General features: G+C 38.3%; 1 protein-coding gene across 1 annotated transcript in view; it reads right to left on the bottom strand.

Moving 5' to 3' along the window:
• The window catches only part of LRRC9 (leucine rich repeat containing 9), a 117,965-nt gene that overhangs the window by 18,829 nt on the left and 81,652 nt on the right, over positions 1-17,484 (bottom strand). The window contains exons 23-26 of the mRNA XM_052647183.1: positions 13,178-13,308; positions 10,015-10,123; positions 7,097-7,236; positions 3,199-3,335 (exon numbers count right to left, since the gene is read on the bottom strand). Of these exons, the coding sequence (XP_052503143.1) occupies positions 3,199-3,335; positions 7,097-7,236; positions 10,015-10,123; positions 13,178-13,308 (517 nt within the window). The remainder of the gene's footprint in view (positions 1-3,198; positions 3,336-7,096; positions 7,237-10,014; positions 10,124-13,177; positions 13,309-17,484) is intronic.

Raw genomic sequence — 17,484 nt, 5'->3', positions numbered from 1 at the left:
GAGGAAATAAATTTTTGTTGTTTAAGTCATCCAGTCTGTGGTACTTTGTTATGGCAGTCCTAGAAAACTAATAAATTACTGAATATGTGATCCCACTTTCTTGGAATTCTCTTTGTAATTTAACATATTTCATAGAATTTAAGATGCCAACAATTGTTAAGATATGTCAATATTTTGTGTGTACTAAGAAAGGGAAAAAAAGCTCAGCTAGATAAACTATGCCATCAATTAAGGTACCACCTGATTTCAAGATGTTAAAATATTAAAGGGGGTGTTTCAGAATGGATGAAATATGGGAAATTTATCTTATTTTTATTCTTTAGAGAAATTGATAACATCATAACCTTCAATAAAATTGAAAAGAATTAAATCATACAATTAAATTGAAACATTACCAGTGCCTTACTTATAAATGAAAAGAAGTCTATTAAGTCAGATTAAGAAAAATGACTCAGTTGTGTATCACTTTCAAAATATTATGTATTTGGACTGTCACTTTTAATATTTTATATCCAGTGGTATAAAAATCTCATGAGATAGCTTAAGTGTTGAATAATATCTATGGTAGCATGTTTTTGGCCATTATTCACTTTAGAGTGCTCATTAAACATATTTAAGAAAGAGAACTTTAAAACAACAATGCTAAATGAGATCAAATTGCCAACATCCGCTGGATCATGGAAAAAGCAAGAGAGTTCCAGAAAAACATCTATTTCTGCTTTATTGACTATGCCAAAGCCTTTGACTGTGTGGATCACAATAAACTGTGGAAAATTCTGAAAGAGATGGGAATACTAGACCACCTGACCTGCCTCTTGAGAAATCTGTATGCAGGTCAGGAAGCAACAGTTAGAACTGGACATGGAACAGCAGACTGGTTCCAAATAGGAAAAGGAGTACATCAAGGCTGTATATTGTCACCCTGCTTATTTAACTTCTATGCAGAGTACATCATGAGAAACGCTGGACTGGAAGAAACACAAGCTGGATTCAAGATTGCCAGGAGAAATATCAATAACCTCAGATATGCAGATGACACCACCCTTATGGCAGAAAGTGAAGAGGAACTAAAAAGCCTCTTGATGAAAGTGAAAGAGGAGAGTGAAAAAGTTGGCTTAAAGCTCAACATTCAGAAAACGAAGATCATGGCATCCGGTCCCATCACTTCATGGGAAATAGATGGGGAAACAGTGGAAACAGTGTCAGACTTTATGTTTTTGGGCTCCAAAATCACTGCAGATGGTGACTGCAGCCATGAAATTAAAAGACGCCTACTCCTTGGAAGAAAATTTATGACCAATCTAGATAGCATATTCAAAAGCAGAGATGTTACTTTGCCCACTAAGGTCTATCTAGTCAAGGCTATGGTTTTTCCTGTGGTCATGTATGGATGTGAGAGATGGACTGTGAAGAAGGCTGAGCGCCAAAGAATTGATGCTTTTGAACTGTCGTGTTAGAGAAGACTCTTGAGAGTCCTGTGGACTGCAAGGAGATCCGACCAGTCCATTCTAAAGGAGATCAGTTCTGGGATTTCTTTGGAAGGAATGATGCTAAAGCTGAAACTCCAGTACTTTGGCCACCTCATGCGAAGAGTTGACTCATTGGAAAAGACTGATGCTGGGAGGGATTGGGGGCAGGAGGAGAAGGGGACGACAGAGGATGAGATGGCTGGATGGCATCACTGACTCAATGGATGTGAGTCTGAGTGAACTCCAGGAGATGGTGATGGACAGGGAGGCCTGGCATGCTGTGATTCATGGGGTCGCAAAGAGTCGGACATGACTGAGTGACTGAACTGAACTGAAATGTGATTTCAGGGAACTTAAATTTCTATGACTAGCAGAATTTGCCACTCTTGAAAATTCCCACTTATTTAACTAAATAGTTACATTTTAGATAAATTTGGCTCTTAATCCTTAAGAATCTAACTTGCTTCCCTACAGCCCCACCCTGCTCTTTCCCTAAAGACTTTTCTACCATTTTAGCAAATTTAATCCAGCAGATGAAATGTAGGTTCATTAACTCTGATATATCCTGGCATTACCTTATCTTATTACTGCCCACATTTCTGTACTTTCTACAGCTTTTGCTGTCTTCTCCCTTTAAACTGACCTTAAAATTTTCTATATCCTCCTGTTCTGTATCTTTAACCTAACTGACCTCTTTACAAACCTTCAAATATGATCATAACTTCACTAGGTACCATCCCTTACCTATTTTTCAAGGACAAGTTCCTGGAACATGCAGCCTCTAACCTCTATTGTTTTTCCTGCCTATCCAATAATTTTCCACACTTCCAAATCTGATACTCTGAAGGTTACCAGCGGTTTCCTTTTTGTTGAATCCAATTGTCTACATCCAATATTCTTTTCACAGGTCTCATTCTTTTCATCATTTGACTTTGGTCAATCACCGTTTTTCTCCTGACATTGAGAGTTTGTATGTCTTGGTTTTCTTTCAAAATTTCTTGAATGACTCCTCTGCTGGTTCTTCTTTTCCCAGCTTTCTTAATGCTGGGAATGGGGTGTGGGAGGGAATTATTGAGAGGTAGTGGGGGGAGTTGTGTCTCTACATGTCTTTTTGGCTTTTCATTCTTTCTCTCTTATCATTATTTTTAAATAAGCACATACACTATGACTTGACCTATCACCTCTACTGGGATAATTCTAAACTATACATCTCCAGTTCTGATCTGTGGTCCAGTACCACTACTTGAAAAAGTTTCCATATTTATGTCTGAGTGGTCACAACACTATCCTCTCCCTAGCTTTAGAAATTTGTTTGCCAATGTCTTAATGAAAGCATGAAAACATCCTGAACTATTTTTCTCTCCTTGTATATTTAGTCACTAAGTCCTAATATTTACTTCTTTTAAGCAACCTTTTGGACTCCCCCTTTATTCACCCTTTCCACTGACACCATGACACCATTGTAGTCCCAGCCCTTATTTATGTCATTCATACTGAATAAAAAATGCATGTGCTTTGGTGAGCTAGAATGCAATCTTCTATAGCCCTAGAACATTGCATTTACATTATTTATATAAATAACTCAAGATTAGCCCATTTGTGAATACTCAAATATTTTTGTCAATGAATCTGTTCTAATATTGATGCTTATATCTGGTTTCAAAATAGGATGATAATCAAGTCAGTTTTTAATAATAAAGACTTACACATTAACAGTGTTGCTACTCACCCTGAAGAAAAAGGAATTTTAAGTTTCTTAGTCTGTTAAGTTGTAGCTGAATCAAATTACAAATTCCATTGTAGCCCAAATGAAGAACTTCTAAACTGTTCATTATTGGAGGCAAATTTTCACTGCTCGTTGTATCTCTGAAACACAAATATCAGTTTGGCCCATAAACTTAATTTCAAATTAGCTGTTTGTATAAACATAAAAAGGCAGTTTACTATGCTGCTGCTAAGTCGCTTCAGTTGTGTCCAACTCTGTGTGACCCCATAGACGGCAGCCAACCAGGCTCCCGTCCCTGGGATTTTCCAGGCAAGAATACTGGAGTGGGTTGCCATTTCTTTCTCCAGTGCATGAAAGTGAAAAGTGGAAGTGAAGTTGCTTAGTTGTGTCCGACTCTTTGCGACCCCATGGACTGTAGCCTACCAGGCTCCTCCATCCATGGGATTTTCCAGGCAAGAGTACTGGAGTGGGTTGCCATTGCCTTCTCCGAGTTTATTATGTACTTACTATAAATTGAAAAAAAGAATGAATTTACTAATAGAGCAAATTAAGCTATAACATTCTGCCTTTATAATTCATATAATAATCACTTTTTCTTCTTTAAAATCAGTTTTATATGATAAAAAAAAGAAATACAGAGTTACTCAGAATTAAAAGCAACAGCTGGTACAATCAGGCAAGAAAAAGAAAAAAACAGTAACAGACTTTATTTTCTTGGGCTCCAAAATCACTAGAGATGGTGACTGCAGCCATGAAATTAAAAGACACTTGCTCCTTGGAAGAAAAGTTATGACAAACCTTGACAGTGTATTAAAAAGTACGGACATTACTCTGTCAACAAAGGTCCATCTAGTCAAAGCTATGGTTTTTCCAGTACTCATGTACAGATGTAAGAGTTGGACCAGAAAGAAGGTCAAGTGCTGAAGAATTGATGCTTTTTGAACTGTAGTGTTAGGAAAGACTCTTGAGAGTCCCTTGGAAAGCAAGGAGATCAACCTGTCAATCCTAAAGGAAATCAATCCTGAATATTCATTGGAAGGGCTGATGCTGAAGCTGAACCTCCAATACTTTGGCCACCTAATGTGAAGAGCCGACTCATTAGAAAAGACCCTGATGCTGGGAAGGATTGAAGGCAGGAGGAGAAGGGGATGACAGAGGATGAGATGGTTGGATGGCATCACTGACTGAATGGATATGAGTTTGAGCAAGCTCTGGTAGATGATGAAGGACAAGGAAGCCTGGTGTGCTGCAGTCTACGGGGTTGCAAAGAGTCTGACATGACTGAGCAACTGAACAGCAACAAATCTAGATCGGAAAGGAATTGGTAAAACTGTCTTTATTCTCAGATGACATGATCGTGTATTTAGAAAATCTGAAGGAATACACCAAAAACAAAACAAAACTATCATTGCACCAATAAATTAATTCATGAAGATACAGGGTAAAAGATTAATATACAAAAATCAATTGAATATCTATACATCTGTAATAACTGAGAATGAAATTAAGACTTTGTTCACAATATTATGAAAAATGATAAAATACATCAGAAAAAATTAACAAAAGGAATGCAAAATGTATACACAGAAGACTACAAAACATTGCTGAGATACATTAAAGATATAAATGAATAGTGAAAAATCTCATGTTCACATGGGAGAAGACTATTACTTCTACCTCAGTTCAGTAGCTCAGTCCTGTCTGACTCTTTGTGACCCCATGAATCGCAGCACGTCAGGCCTACCTGTCCATCATCAACTCCTGGAGTGCACCCAAACTCATGTCCATCGAGTCAGTGATGCCATCTAGCCATTTCATCCTCTGTCGTCCCCTTCTCCTTCTGCCCCCAATCCCTCCCAGCATCAGAGTCTTTTCCAATGAGTCAGTTCTTCGCATGAGGTGGCCAAAGTATTGGAGTTTCAGCTTTAGCATCATTCCTTCCAATGAACCCCCAGGACTGATCTCCTTTAGAATGGACTTGTTGGATCTCCTTGCAGTCCACAGGACTCTCAAGAGTCTTCTCTAACACCACAGTTCAAAAGCATCAATTCTTTGGCGCTCAGCCTTCTTCACAGTCCATCTCTCACATCCATACATGACCACAGGAAAAACCATAGCCTTGACTAGACAGACCTTTGTTGGCAAAGTAATGTCTCTGCTTTTCAATATGCTATATAGGTTGGTCATAACTTTCCTTCCAAGGAGTAAGCGTCTTTTAATGTCATGGCTGCAATCACCATCTGCAGTGATTCTGGAGCCCCCACAAATAAAGTCTGACACTGTTTCCACTGTTTCCCCATCTATTTCCCGTGAAGTGATGGGACCAGATGCCATCTTCGTTTTCTGAATGTTGAACTTTAAGCCAACTTTTCACTCTCCTCTTTCACTTTCATCAAGAGGCTTTTTAGTTCCTCTTCACTTTCTGCCATAAGGGTAGTATCATCTGCATATCTGAGGTTATTGATATTTCTCCCTGCAATCTTGATTCCAGCAATAGTTCTCCCAAAATTGATTAATAGAATCAATTCAATCTCTATCATAGTCTAGCAGGTTTTCTCCCTTTTCTTTCTCTCTAAAAAATAACCATCTCATCATAGCATTTATGAGGAAATGCAAACAACCCAGAATATCTAAAATAATCTTTGAAAAGAATAAGGTTGGAGGGCTTACATTTCCTGATTTCAAAACTTATAAAGCTGCAATAATCAAACCAGTCTGGAACTTGCAAAAGGACAGACTCACAGATCAATGTAGTAGAATTAAGAGTCCAGAAATAAACTTCTACAGTTATAGTCAATTGATTTTCAACAAAGTTACCAAGGCTATTCAATTTACCCCTCACGTTTTATCTCACAATATATACAGAAATAAACTCAAAATAAACTCAAAATGGATTTAGAGTCCTAAATGTAAGAGAAAAAAAATTTCTTGAAGAAATCATGAGAAAATCTTTGTAACCTTAGGTTAGGCAAAGAGTTCTTAGGTACAACAACATCATAATCTGTAAGAGAAAAAGTTGATATATTGGACTTTATCAAAATTAAAATTCTCTTAAAAGATATCATTCAAGAAACATAAAGACAAGCCACACATTTAGAGAAAAATACTTGTAAATCATTTATTTGATAAAGGTGTTGTCCAGAATATTTGATGAATTTAATAATAAAAACCCAAGCAGCATAACTGAAAAATTAGCAACATATTTAAACAGGCAGTCACCAAATAAGATAAAATAATGGCTAATAAGCATATTAAAAGCTGCTCAACATTAGTCATAAGGGAAATGCAAATTAAAACCACAGTAAGATACTTCTTTAACTCCATTAGGATGGCTGTAATAATAAATGTAGACAAATGTTGGTGAGGATACAGGGAAATTAGAACCCTTAAAACTTTTTTTGGTAATGGAATTTGGTACAACCACTTTGGAAAAGAGTGTGGCAGTTTCTTAAGAAGTTGACTCAGGAATTTCACACTTAGATGTCTACATTTTTTATTACAGCCATTCTAATGGAGTTAAAGAAGTATCATATTGTGGTTTTAATTTGAATTTCCTCATGACTAATGTTGAATTGTACACAAAGGGTAAGTGTTATGGTATGTGAATTGTATCTCAAAAGAAAAAACAAAAACAACAACAACAACAACCCACAGTTCTTAAACATACAAGGATTTTTCTTTTACTTCTTCCATTTTTTAACAATATGAGTATGAAATGGAAGCAGCAGGGAAAAACAATAACAAAGGAGTAATTTGGTATCTTTTTATTTACAAAGTTTATTTTTTGCTAGGCAGCTATTAAGTATTAAATAAGCTAAATGTATGTTACTACTGGCATTGATATAACTAACTGCTTTTAAAATTCCCACCAAAATTATTTATAGTTGTAAAAAAAGAATACCTGTTTATTTTTGAAGTTCCTTGCTGCCCATAGCCACTTGAAGGCACTTTCTGGTAGAGCAGTTGTCTACTGGTCAAGTGAGTCTGAGGTTTTAGTCGGGGTATGATTGATTCAATATGGTTATAGTTTAGGCATAACACCTACAGAAAGAATCCATGATTACTCAGCTATTAAAATATGAATGGTGCTGTATATATACCTTTGGTTTGAGGTTATCATCATCCTAAAAACTATTAAGATGCTATGGATAAAACTTGGACTATACAACATAACTTAATATATTAGTGTTAACAATGACAAATTTTTATGTCCCAAATTGTCTGGATTTGACTTTGAAAGTGTTTTTTACTATCTGACATGCTGAGAAATGACACCATTTCTGACAAAGTAATGGAGACCCTAGAAAGCTGCTCAACTTTCTCAATCTGTACTCCTGACTTCTCCAAGCTTTATTTAGATGAAATAACTCTTTAGTTGGACAGATTGTTATTTGCCTAAGTTTAAGAGGCCTCAGGAAATGTCTCAAATCTATAAGACAGGAGGCAATGAGGCTGCTTTGAGAACCACAGTGCCCTCCAACTTCACGCATGACAGAGGCAGCTTTCCATCCCATCTCCTATTAGAGAGGAAGATTCACTGCTTATAAGATAATCACATAAAATTGAGGTTATTTGAAATCACTTTGGGAAGTAATGCTTTTTTTCTTGCTGAAAAAAATGCTTTAGGAAAAATAATTTCTTTTCTTTAATGACATAAATAACATTTTCAGTTCAGTTCAGTCACTCTGTTGTGTCAGACTCTTTGAGATGCCATGAATTGCAGCAGGCCAGGCCTCCCTGTCCATCACCAACTCCCAGAGTGCACTCAAACTCACATCCATCGAGTCGGTGATGCCATCCAGCCATCTTATCCTCTGTCGTACCCTTCTCCTCCTGCCCCCAACCCCTCCCAGCATCAGAGTCTTTTCCAAACTCAACTCTTCACATGAGGTGGCCAAAATATTGGAGTTTCAGTTTTAGCATCATTCCTTCCAAAGAAATCCCAGGACCGATCTCCATTAGTAAGGACTGGCTGGATCTCCTTGCAGTCCAAGGGACTCTCAGGAGTCTTCTCCAACTCCACAGTTCAAAAGCATCAATTCTTCGGTGCTCAGCTTTCTTCAGAGTCCAACTCTCACATCCATACATGACCACTGGAAAAACCATAGCCTTGACTAGACGGACCTTTGTTGGCAAAGTAATGTCTCTGCTTTTGAATATGCTGTCTAGGTTGGTTATAACTTTCCTTCCAAGGAGTAAGCGTCTTTTTAATTTCATGGCTGCAATCACCATCTGCAGTGAATTTGGAGCCCCCCAAAATAAAGTCTGACACTGTTTCCACTGTTTCCCCATCTATTTCCCATGAAGTGATGGGACCGGATGCCATGATCTTCATTTTCTGAATGTTGAGCTTTAAGCCAACTTTCTCACTCTCCTCTCATTTTCATCAAGAGGCTTTTTAGCTCCTCTTCACTTTCTGCCATAAGAGTGGTGTCATCTGCATATCTGAGGTGATTGATATTTCACCCAGCAATCTTGATTCCAGCTTGTGTTTCTTCCAGCCAGCGTTTCTCATGATGTACTCTGCATATAAGTTAAATAAGCAGGGTGACAATATACAGCCTTGAATACTCCTTTTCCCGTTTGGAACCAGTCTGTTGTTCCAGGTCCAGTTTTAACTGTTGCTTCCTGACCTCCACATAGGTTTCTCAAGAGACAGGTCAGCTGGTCTGATATTCCCATCTCTTTCAGAATTTTCCACACTTTATTGTGATCCACACAGTCAAAGGCTTTGGCATAGTCAATAAAGCAGAAATAGATATTTTTCTGGAACTCTCTTGCTTTTTCGATGATCCAGCAGATGTTGGCAATTTAATCTCTCATTCCTCTGCCTTTTCTAAAACTGGCTTGAACATCTGGAAGTTCATGGTTCACATATTGCTGAAGCCTGGCGTGGAGAATTTTGAGCATTACTTTACTAGTGTGTGAGATGAGTGCAATTGTGTGGTAGTTTGAGCATTCTTTGGCATTGCCTTTCTTTGGGATTGGAATGAACACTGACCTTTTCCAGTCCTGTGGCCACTGCTGAGTTTTCCAAATTTGCTGGCATACTGAGTGCAGCACTTTCACAGCATCATCTTTCAGGATTTGAAACAGCTCAACTGGAATTCCATCACCTCCACTAGCTTTGTTCGTAGTGACGCTTTCTAAGGCCCACTTGACTTCACATTCCAGGATGTTTGGCTCTCAGTGAGTGATTATACCATCGTGATTATCTTGGTCATGAAGATCTTTTTTGTACAGTTCTTTGTGTATTCTTGCCACCTCTTCTTAATATCTTCTGCTTCTGTTAGGTCCATACCATTTCTGTCCTTTATTGAGCCTGTCTTTGCATGAAATGTTCCCTTGGTATCTCTTAGTTTTCTTGAAGAGATCTCTAGTCTTTCCCATTCTGTTGTTTTCCTCTGTTTCTTTGCACTGATCGCTGAGGAAGGCTTTCTTATCTCTTCTTGCTATTCTTTGGAACTCCTTATTCAAATGCTTATATCTTTCCTTTTCTCCTTTGCTTTTCACTTCTCTTCTTTTCACAGCTATTTGTAAGGCCTCCCCAGACAGCCATTTTGCTTTTTTGCATTTCTTTTTCTTGGGGATGGTCTTGATCCCTGTCTCCTGTACAATGTCACGAACCTCAGTCCATAGTTCATCAGGCACTCTATCTATCAGATCTAGCCCCTTAAATCTATTTCTCACTTCCGCTGTATAATCATAAATTTAATCATATTTAAATGTAATAAAATATATATTTTAGTCTAAAGTAAAGAAGATTACAACCTGCACTGAAAATCTTAAAGAAAAAAAGAAAATTTGTGAGTGACTCACCTTCACATTAGGCAGATAGATTAATCCACTGAATGAGGTAAGATTATTGTTCTGTAGATTCACATTACACACATTTCTAAATTGGTCAACTGGAATCAAATCCACAGTTCTGAATTGAGACAGAGTAAATACAGTTATAACTTTAATGGGCATATTATATTGGTGAAATCTCTCACATGTAACACCAGAGCCATTTCGAAAAATTTATCTGACAAATTCTATGAAAAATAATTGCCATAACATAAAATGTATGAATCAAATGATCAGATAAATACATTCTTTGTGTAAGAAAAATGACCTAGAATTTCATTGACTTGAGAAATATGTCTATTACCACATAAACAGCACTATCATAAAAGAAACATCCAATTTCTTTATAAATTCACATACGTGCTCATGAAAGCATAGTGAAGTTGATATGGTAATCCAAAAGATTTTCAGTTGTAAACTGTAGAGGATATATATGAAAGAGGTTATTTCTGAAATTCCAGGAAGAGGTTTGGGATAGGAAAGAAAAGGAGAAAGGTAAGGTCTTTGAAAACAGTTTTCTGTGTAATCTCCTGAAAACTTTTATGGCATTCCACCTTATAAGGATGTTTGGGTAATTTGTCAGAATGCTTGATTCCTAGTTGATAGCTTTAAAACTGTTTTACCTTCATTTGAGCTATGAAGAGCATAAAGCTAAATCACCTTGCTCTGATCCCTTCTTTTTAAAGACATACCAATTTATTTCATTTATTTCCTTTTTAAATTGAGGTATAGTTGATGTACAAATTTATATAAATTTCAGATGTACAATATAGTGATTCACAATTTTTAAAGATTATACTCCATTCACAGTTATTATAAAATATTGGCTATATTCCCTTTGCTGTATAATATATTCTTGTAGCTTATTTATTTTATACAGACTATATGTAGCTTAGTCTCCTACTGTATCTTGTTCCCCCCTTCCCTTTCCCCAATAACCACAGGTTTATTCTCTGTATCTGTAAGTCTTTTTTTTTGTTGCTGTTTTATTCACTAGTTTTATTTTTTAGATCACGTACAAGTGATATCATACAGTATTTGTCTTTCTCTGTCTGACTTCTTTCACTTAGCGTGATACCCTCCACCTGTGTTGCTGCAAATGGCACAATTCTGTTATCTTTTGTGGCTGAGTACTATTCCATTGTACAAATATATACTACATCTTATGTATAATCTATTTACGGCCTTTTAGGCTGCTTGCATATCTTGGCAATTGTAAATAATGCTGCTATGAACATAGGGGCACATGTATTTTTTACTTAGTATTTTTCATTTTTTTTTCCCAGATGAATGCCTGGGAATAGAATTGCTGGGTCATATGTTAGTTCTGTAAAAATGTCAGCTCAGATCTTCTGCCCATGTTTAGTCAGGGTTTTTTTTTTTTACACTGAATTGTATGAACTGTTTATATATTCTGGATATTAACTCCTTGTTGGTCATATAATTTACAAATAATTTTACGCATTCAGTAGGTTGTCTTTTCATTTTGTTGATGGTTTCCTTTGCTGCACCAAAGCCTAACCACATCTTTAAATCCTCAACTCTTAAGTTATAATTATAACATACTTTATCCATTAGTAAGTTGCTTATTCTTTCAACATGTTTTCATTAGTTATTTTCTAAGTGCAGACAATGTGTTTAGAAAGTCTACAAATATGAAAGACACTGTCCATGCACTGTCCATGCACTCAAGAAATGGGATACAGAAAAACAAATAAAAAAAGGAAAACTGCCATAATATGATTAGGCATAACTGCATTTTAGGGAAAGAAAAACCTATTTGGGGAAGTCAGAAATGACTTCACTGGGGAGAAAGATCTTAAAATGAGACTTGGAGAATTTGGGGCATCTGTCAGACAAGAAAGAGTTCCTGGCAGTGAAACAGCTGCAAGCAAAGGCAGAAACATGAAACAGCATTTTGTGACTGAGATTAAAGAACAGAATATTTTAGAATTTCTGGAGTATAAAGAGTTATGGTGCAGTAAAGGTAATGATTACAAGAGATACAAATGGACTAGTAATGAAAGGGCCTCCCATGTCATACAAAGAGATTTAAAATTTTATTCTCTCTACAGTGGAAAGCCACTGAAAGATGTTGAGAAGGGAAGTGATCTGATAAAACTTGCATTGTAGTAGGCAGTATGGATAATAGATGGACTTGCAGGTAAGGTTATATGAGACAAAAAACAATAGTTTCTAAAATAGGTAATTCTCCAGTCTAGGACAATGGCAATGACTATGAAAAGAAGGTAGAGGGAACTATGTATGACACATACTTAAGACACAGACTCTGGAGAATGTAGTGATTAATTAAAAATGGTGGACAAAGGAGAGAGAGACGTGGACCCTAGATTTTTGGCTTGGGCAACAACAGGAGAATGTTATTTCCTGGATGCTATCTAGGGAGCAAATATTCAAATGAGGAGTCCAGGTAAGGCTAAATTAGGGGTTGATCATAAATTAAAACTACAGCTAAAGATATCTGCCTATGAAGAGTACAGAATAGAAAAAAGAAGAGAGAAGGATTTATTAACCATTATCATTATCTAACAATGATAACATTCATGAGAACAGCATCAGAGGAAAGCTAACAGTGAAAGCCAGATAATGCTGGATTAGAGTGATACAATGTGAGGAGCAAAGATAGTATGTTCCCATTTAAAAAACTTGGTTATAAAATAGAAATATAAAGTCTTAGAAAGAGTTCAATGACATTTTTAATCATAATGTGTGATAATAAAAGTTACTAATGCACTTCAAAGATGGTAAAGTTAATATGAGATTGTGAAGTAGGGTAGTTGATTTTCTGAATTACTGGCTATATTTGGATAAAATGTATAAATTATAAACCTTACAAAAATAATAATGACTACACATTTAATTATAATACCAAATTGCTATTGTTTAGTCATGTCTAAAACTTGCAGCCTCATTGTCCTTGCGACTGCCAGGCTCCTCTGTGCATGGGACTTCCCAGGCAAGAATACTGGAGTGGGTTGCCATTTCCTACTCCAGGGGATATCCCCGACTCATGGATTGAACCTACATCTCCTGCTTGGCTAATGGATTCTTTACCACTGAGCTGCCAGGGAAGCCCTCACATATCAAAGAGCATATAATAAAATGATTGTACCTGATGGATGATGAAGTCCAATTTAGTTCTTGCATTTGGGTAAAGTTTGGGTGTCCTTGTCGTTCAGCAATCATGTCAGAAGTAAGTCTGCCACCAAACAAATCTTTTGCACACTCAGTCTCTGGTGGTTCCTGTATATGAGGATATTTAGAAAGTGATGTCTTCTCTTATCGATGATTGTGCTGTGCTTAGTCACTCAATTGTGTCCAACTCTTTGTGACCCCCAGGACTGCAGCCCATCAGGCTCCTCTGCCCATGCAGTGCTCCAGGCAAGGATGCTGGAGCGGGTTGCCATGCTGTCCTCCAGGTGTACAGAGGATGCACTGGCTTTCTAACTGGAGCCCTGTCTCACTCAGCGAAACTAAGCCACGCCCATGGGGCTCCCCAAGACAGGCGGACATGGTGGAGAGGTCTGACAGAATGTGCTCCACTGGAGAAGGGAATGGCAAACCACTTCAGTATTCTTGCCTTGAGAACCCCGTGAACAGTATGAAAAGGCAAAATGATAGGATACTGAAAGAGAAACTCCCCGGGTCGGTAGGTGCCCAATATGCTACTGGAGATCAGTGGAGAAATAACTCCAGAAAGAATAAAGGGACGGAGCCAAAGCAAAAAGCAATACCCAGTTGTGGATGTGACTGGTGATAGAAGCAAAGTCTGATGCTGTAAAGAGCAATATTGCATAGGAACCTGGAATGTCAGGTCCATGAATCAAGGCAAATTGGAAGTGGTCAAACAGGAGATGGCAAGAGTGAACGTAGACATTCTAGGAATCAGTGAACCAAAATGGACTGGAATGGGTGAATTTAACTCAGATGACCATTATATCTACTACTGTGGGCAGGAATCCCTTAGAAGAAATGGAGTAGCCATCATGGTCAACAAAAGAGTCCAAAATGCAGTACTTGGATGAAATCTCAAGAACGACAGAATGATCTCTGTTCGTTTCCAAAGCAAACCATTCAATATCACAGTAATCCAAGTCTATGCCCCAACCAGTAAAGCTGAAGAAGCTGAAGTTGAATGGTTCTATGAAGAACTACAAGACCTTTTAGAACTAACACCCAAAAAAGATGTCCTTTTCATTATAGGGGACTGGAATGCAAAAGTAGGAAGCCAAGAAACACCTGAAGTAACAGGCAAACTTGGCCCTGGAGTACAGAATGAAGCAGGACAAAGGCTAATAGAGTTTTGCCACGAAAATGCATTGGTCATAGCAAACACTCTTCCAACAACACAAAAGAAGATTCTACACATGGACATCACCAGATGGTCAACACCGAAATGAGATTGATTATATTCTTTGCAGTCAAAGATGGAGAAGCTCTATACAGTCAGCAAAAACAAGACCAGGACCTGACTGTGGCTCAGCTCACGAACTCCTTATTGCCAAATTCAGATTTAAATTGAAGAAAGTGGGGAAAACCACTAAACCATTCAGGTATGACCTAATTCAAATCGCTTATGATTATACAGTGGAAGTGAGAAATAGAAATAGATTTAAGGGCCTAGATCTGATAGATAGAGTGCCTGATGAACTATGGATGAAGGTTCGTGACATCGTACAGGATATCAGGACCATCCCCATGGAAAAGAGATACAAAAAAGCAAAATGGCTGTCTGAGGAGGCCTTACAAGTAGCTGTGAAAAGAAGAGAAGCAAAAAGCAAAGGAGAAAGGAAAGATATAAGCATTTGAATGCAGAGTTCCAAACAATAGCAAGAAGAGATAACAAAGCCTTCTTCAGCGATCAGTGCAAAGAAATAGAGGAAAACAACAGAATGGGAAAGACCAGAGATCTCTTCAAGAAAATTAGAGATACCAAGGGAACATTTCATGCAAAGATGGGCTCGATAAAGGACAGAAATGGTATGGACCTAACAGAAGCAGAAGATAATAAGAAGAGGTGACAAGAATACACAGAACTGTACAAAAAAGATCTTCACGACCCAGATAATCACGATGGTATGGTCACTCACCTAGAGCTGGATATCCTGGAATGTGAAGACAAGCAGGCCCTAAGAAGCATCACTACGAACAAAGCTGGTGGAGATGATGGTATTCCAGTTGAGCTATTTCAAATCCTGAAAGATGATGCTGTGAAAGTGCTGCACTCAATATGCCAGCAAATTTGGAAAACTCAGCAGTGGCCACAGGACTGGAAAAGGTCAGTTTTCATTCCAATCCCAAAGAAAGGCAATGCCAAAGAATGCTCAAACTACCGCACAATTGCACTCATCTCACACGCTAGTAAAGTAATGCTCAAAATGCTCTAAGCCAGGCTTCAGCAATATGTGAACAGTGAACTTACAGATGTTCAAGCTGGTTTTTGAAAAGGAAGAGGAACCAGAGATCAAATTGCCAACATCCACTGGATCATCAAAAAAGCAAGAGAGTTCCAGAAAAACATCTATTTCTGCTTTATTGGCTATGTCAAAACCTTTGACTGTGTGGATCACAATAAACTGTGGAAAATTCTGAAAGAGATGGGAATACCAGACCAGCTGACCTGTCTCTTGAGAAACCTATGTGGAGGTCAGGAAGCAACAGTTAGAACTGGACCTGGAACAACAGACTGGTTCCAAATGGGAAAAGGAGTATTCAAGGCTGTATTTTGTCATCCTGCTTATTTAACTTATATGCAGAGTACATCATGAGAAACGTTGGGCTGAAAGAAGCACAAGCTGGAATCATGACTGCCAGGAGAAATATCAGTAACGTCAGATATGCAGATGACACCACCCTTATGGCAGAAAGTGAAGAGGAACTAAAAAGCCTCTTGATGAAAGTGAAAGAGGAGAGTGAAAAAGTTGGCTTAAAGCTCAACATTCAGAAAACGAAGATCATGGCATCTGGTCCCATCACTTCATGGGAAATAGATGGGGAAGCAGTGGAAACAGTGTCAGACTTTATTTTTGGGGGCTCCAAATTCACTGCAGATGGTGATTGCAGCCATGAAATTAAAAGACACTTACTCCTTGGAAGGAAAGTTATGATCAACCTAGAGAGCATATTGAAAAGCAGAGCTATTACTTTGCCAACAAAGGTCCATCTAGTCCAGGCTATGGTTTTTCCTATGGTCATGTATGGATGTGAGAGTTGGACTGTGAAGAAAGCTGAGGGCCAAAGTATTGATGCTTTTGAACTTTGGTGTTGAAGAAGACTCTTGAGAGTCCCTTGGATGGCAAGGAGATCCAACCAATCCTTTCTAAAGGAGATTAGTCCTGAGTGTTCATTGGAAGGACTGATGCTGAAGCTGAAACTCCAATACTTTGGCCACCTCATACAAAGAGTTGACTCATTGGAAAAGACTCTGATGCTGGGAGGGGTTGGGGGCAGGAGGAGAAGGGGACGACAGAGGATGAGATGGCTGGAAGGCATCACCGACCTGATGGACATGAGTTTTAGTGAGCTCCGGGAGTTGGTGATGGACAGGGAGGCCTGGCATGCTGTGATTCATGGGGTCGCAGAGTCAGACAAGACTGAGCGACTGAACTGAAATGAACTGAAATGTCTTTAATTCTTTGGTTCCAGATCAAAATAGAGTGGACTCATTTCTCCCTATTTTATACTAAGTACAGCCAAACCCTCTGGATATTACATATATAATACACATAGGAGACTGAAAGGTTCAAAGAAGGCAGACCAGCTAGGGTCCTTGGGACCTGAGGAATAACACTGTGGTGAGTTCTCTGGTGTGTTACTCTGATAATAATAAGAAACCTTCATCTACTGTTCCTGCTTGGCCATATGGTCAGGCAGGAGAACAATGAAAACCTGTCCTGTTAAAATGATGTCCATATGGGGCACAGCCCTATGGAAATTGATGGGTATATAAAAAGTAGGGCACGTTGATGCCCATCTGAACTTGCTGTCAATTTTGGAAGGTGATTGAAATTGACAAGCAGATAGGCCCATATGTTCACTTAAGATGGCCACCTGGGTCTATAAAATAGGTGGACATTGGGGGTCTACAGCAGTGCAGAGATAGGATGAATCTAGACATATTCCTCTTGTACCCTCTTAGGTACAAAATGCCAATAAGCACTGTTCCATCTGCCACCAAAAGAGACAGAGATTGCAGATGGCTGTGTGGCAGATTTCCCTGTGGGAAGGCCCTGAACACAGCTGGCAAGTCAGACTGAGGCTGGTAGCCCTAGGGAGCTACAAATACGTCCTGACAGGAATAGATACTGACCCTGGACTGGGATTTGCTTACCCAGTATAAATGCAAATGCATACAGTGCTATAAAAGAGCTGGAACTGAAGATATGACACCAATTTAGACAGTTGACGGTTATTTCTTCA

This window comes from Budorcas taxicolor, chromosome 10 (genome assembly GCF_023091745.1).
Source record: "Budorcas taxicolor isolate Tak-1 chromosome 10, Takin1.1, whole genome shotgun sequence".
Classification (NCBI taxonomy): domain Eukaryota; kingdom Metazoa; phylum Chordata; class Mammalia; order Artiodactyla; family Bovidae; genus Budorcas; species Budorcas taxicolor.
The sequence above is the reverse complement of the archived record's forward strand: the minus strand, read 5'-3'. Positions and strand labels throughout refer to the sequence as shown.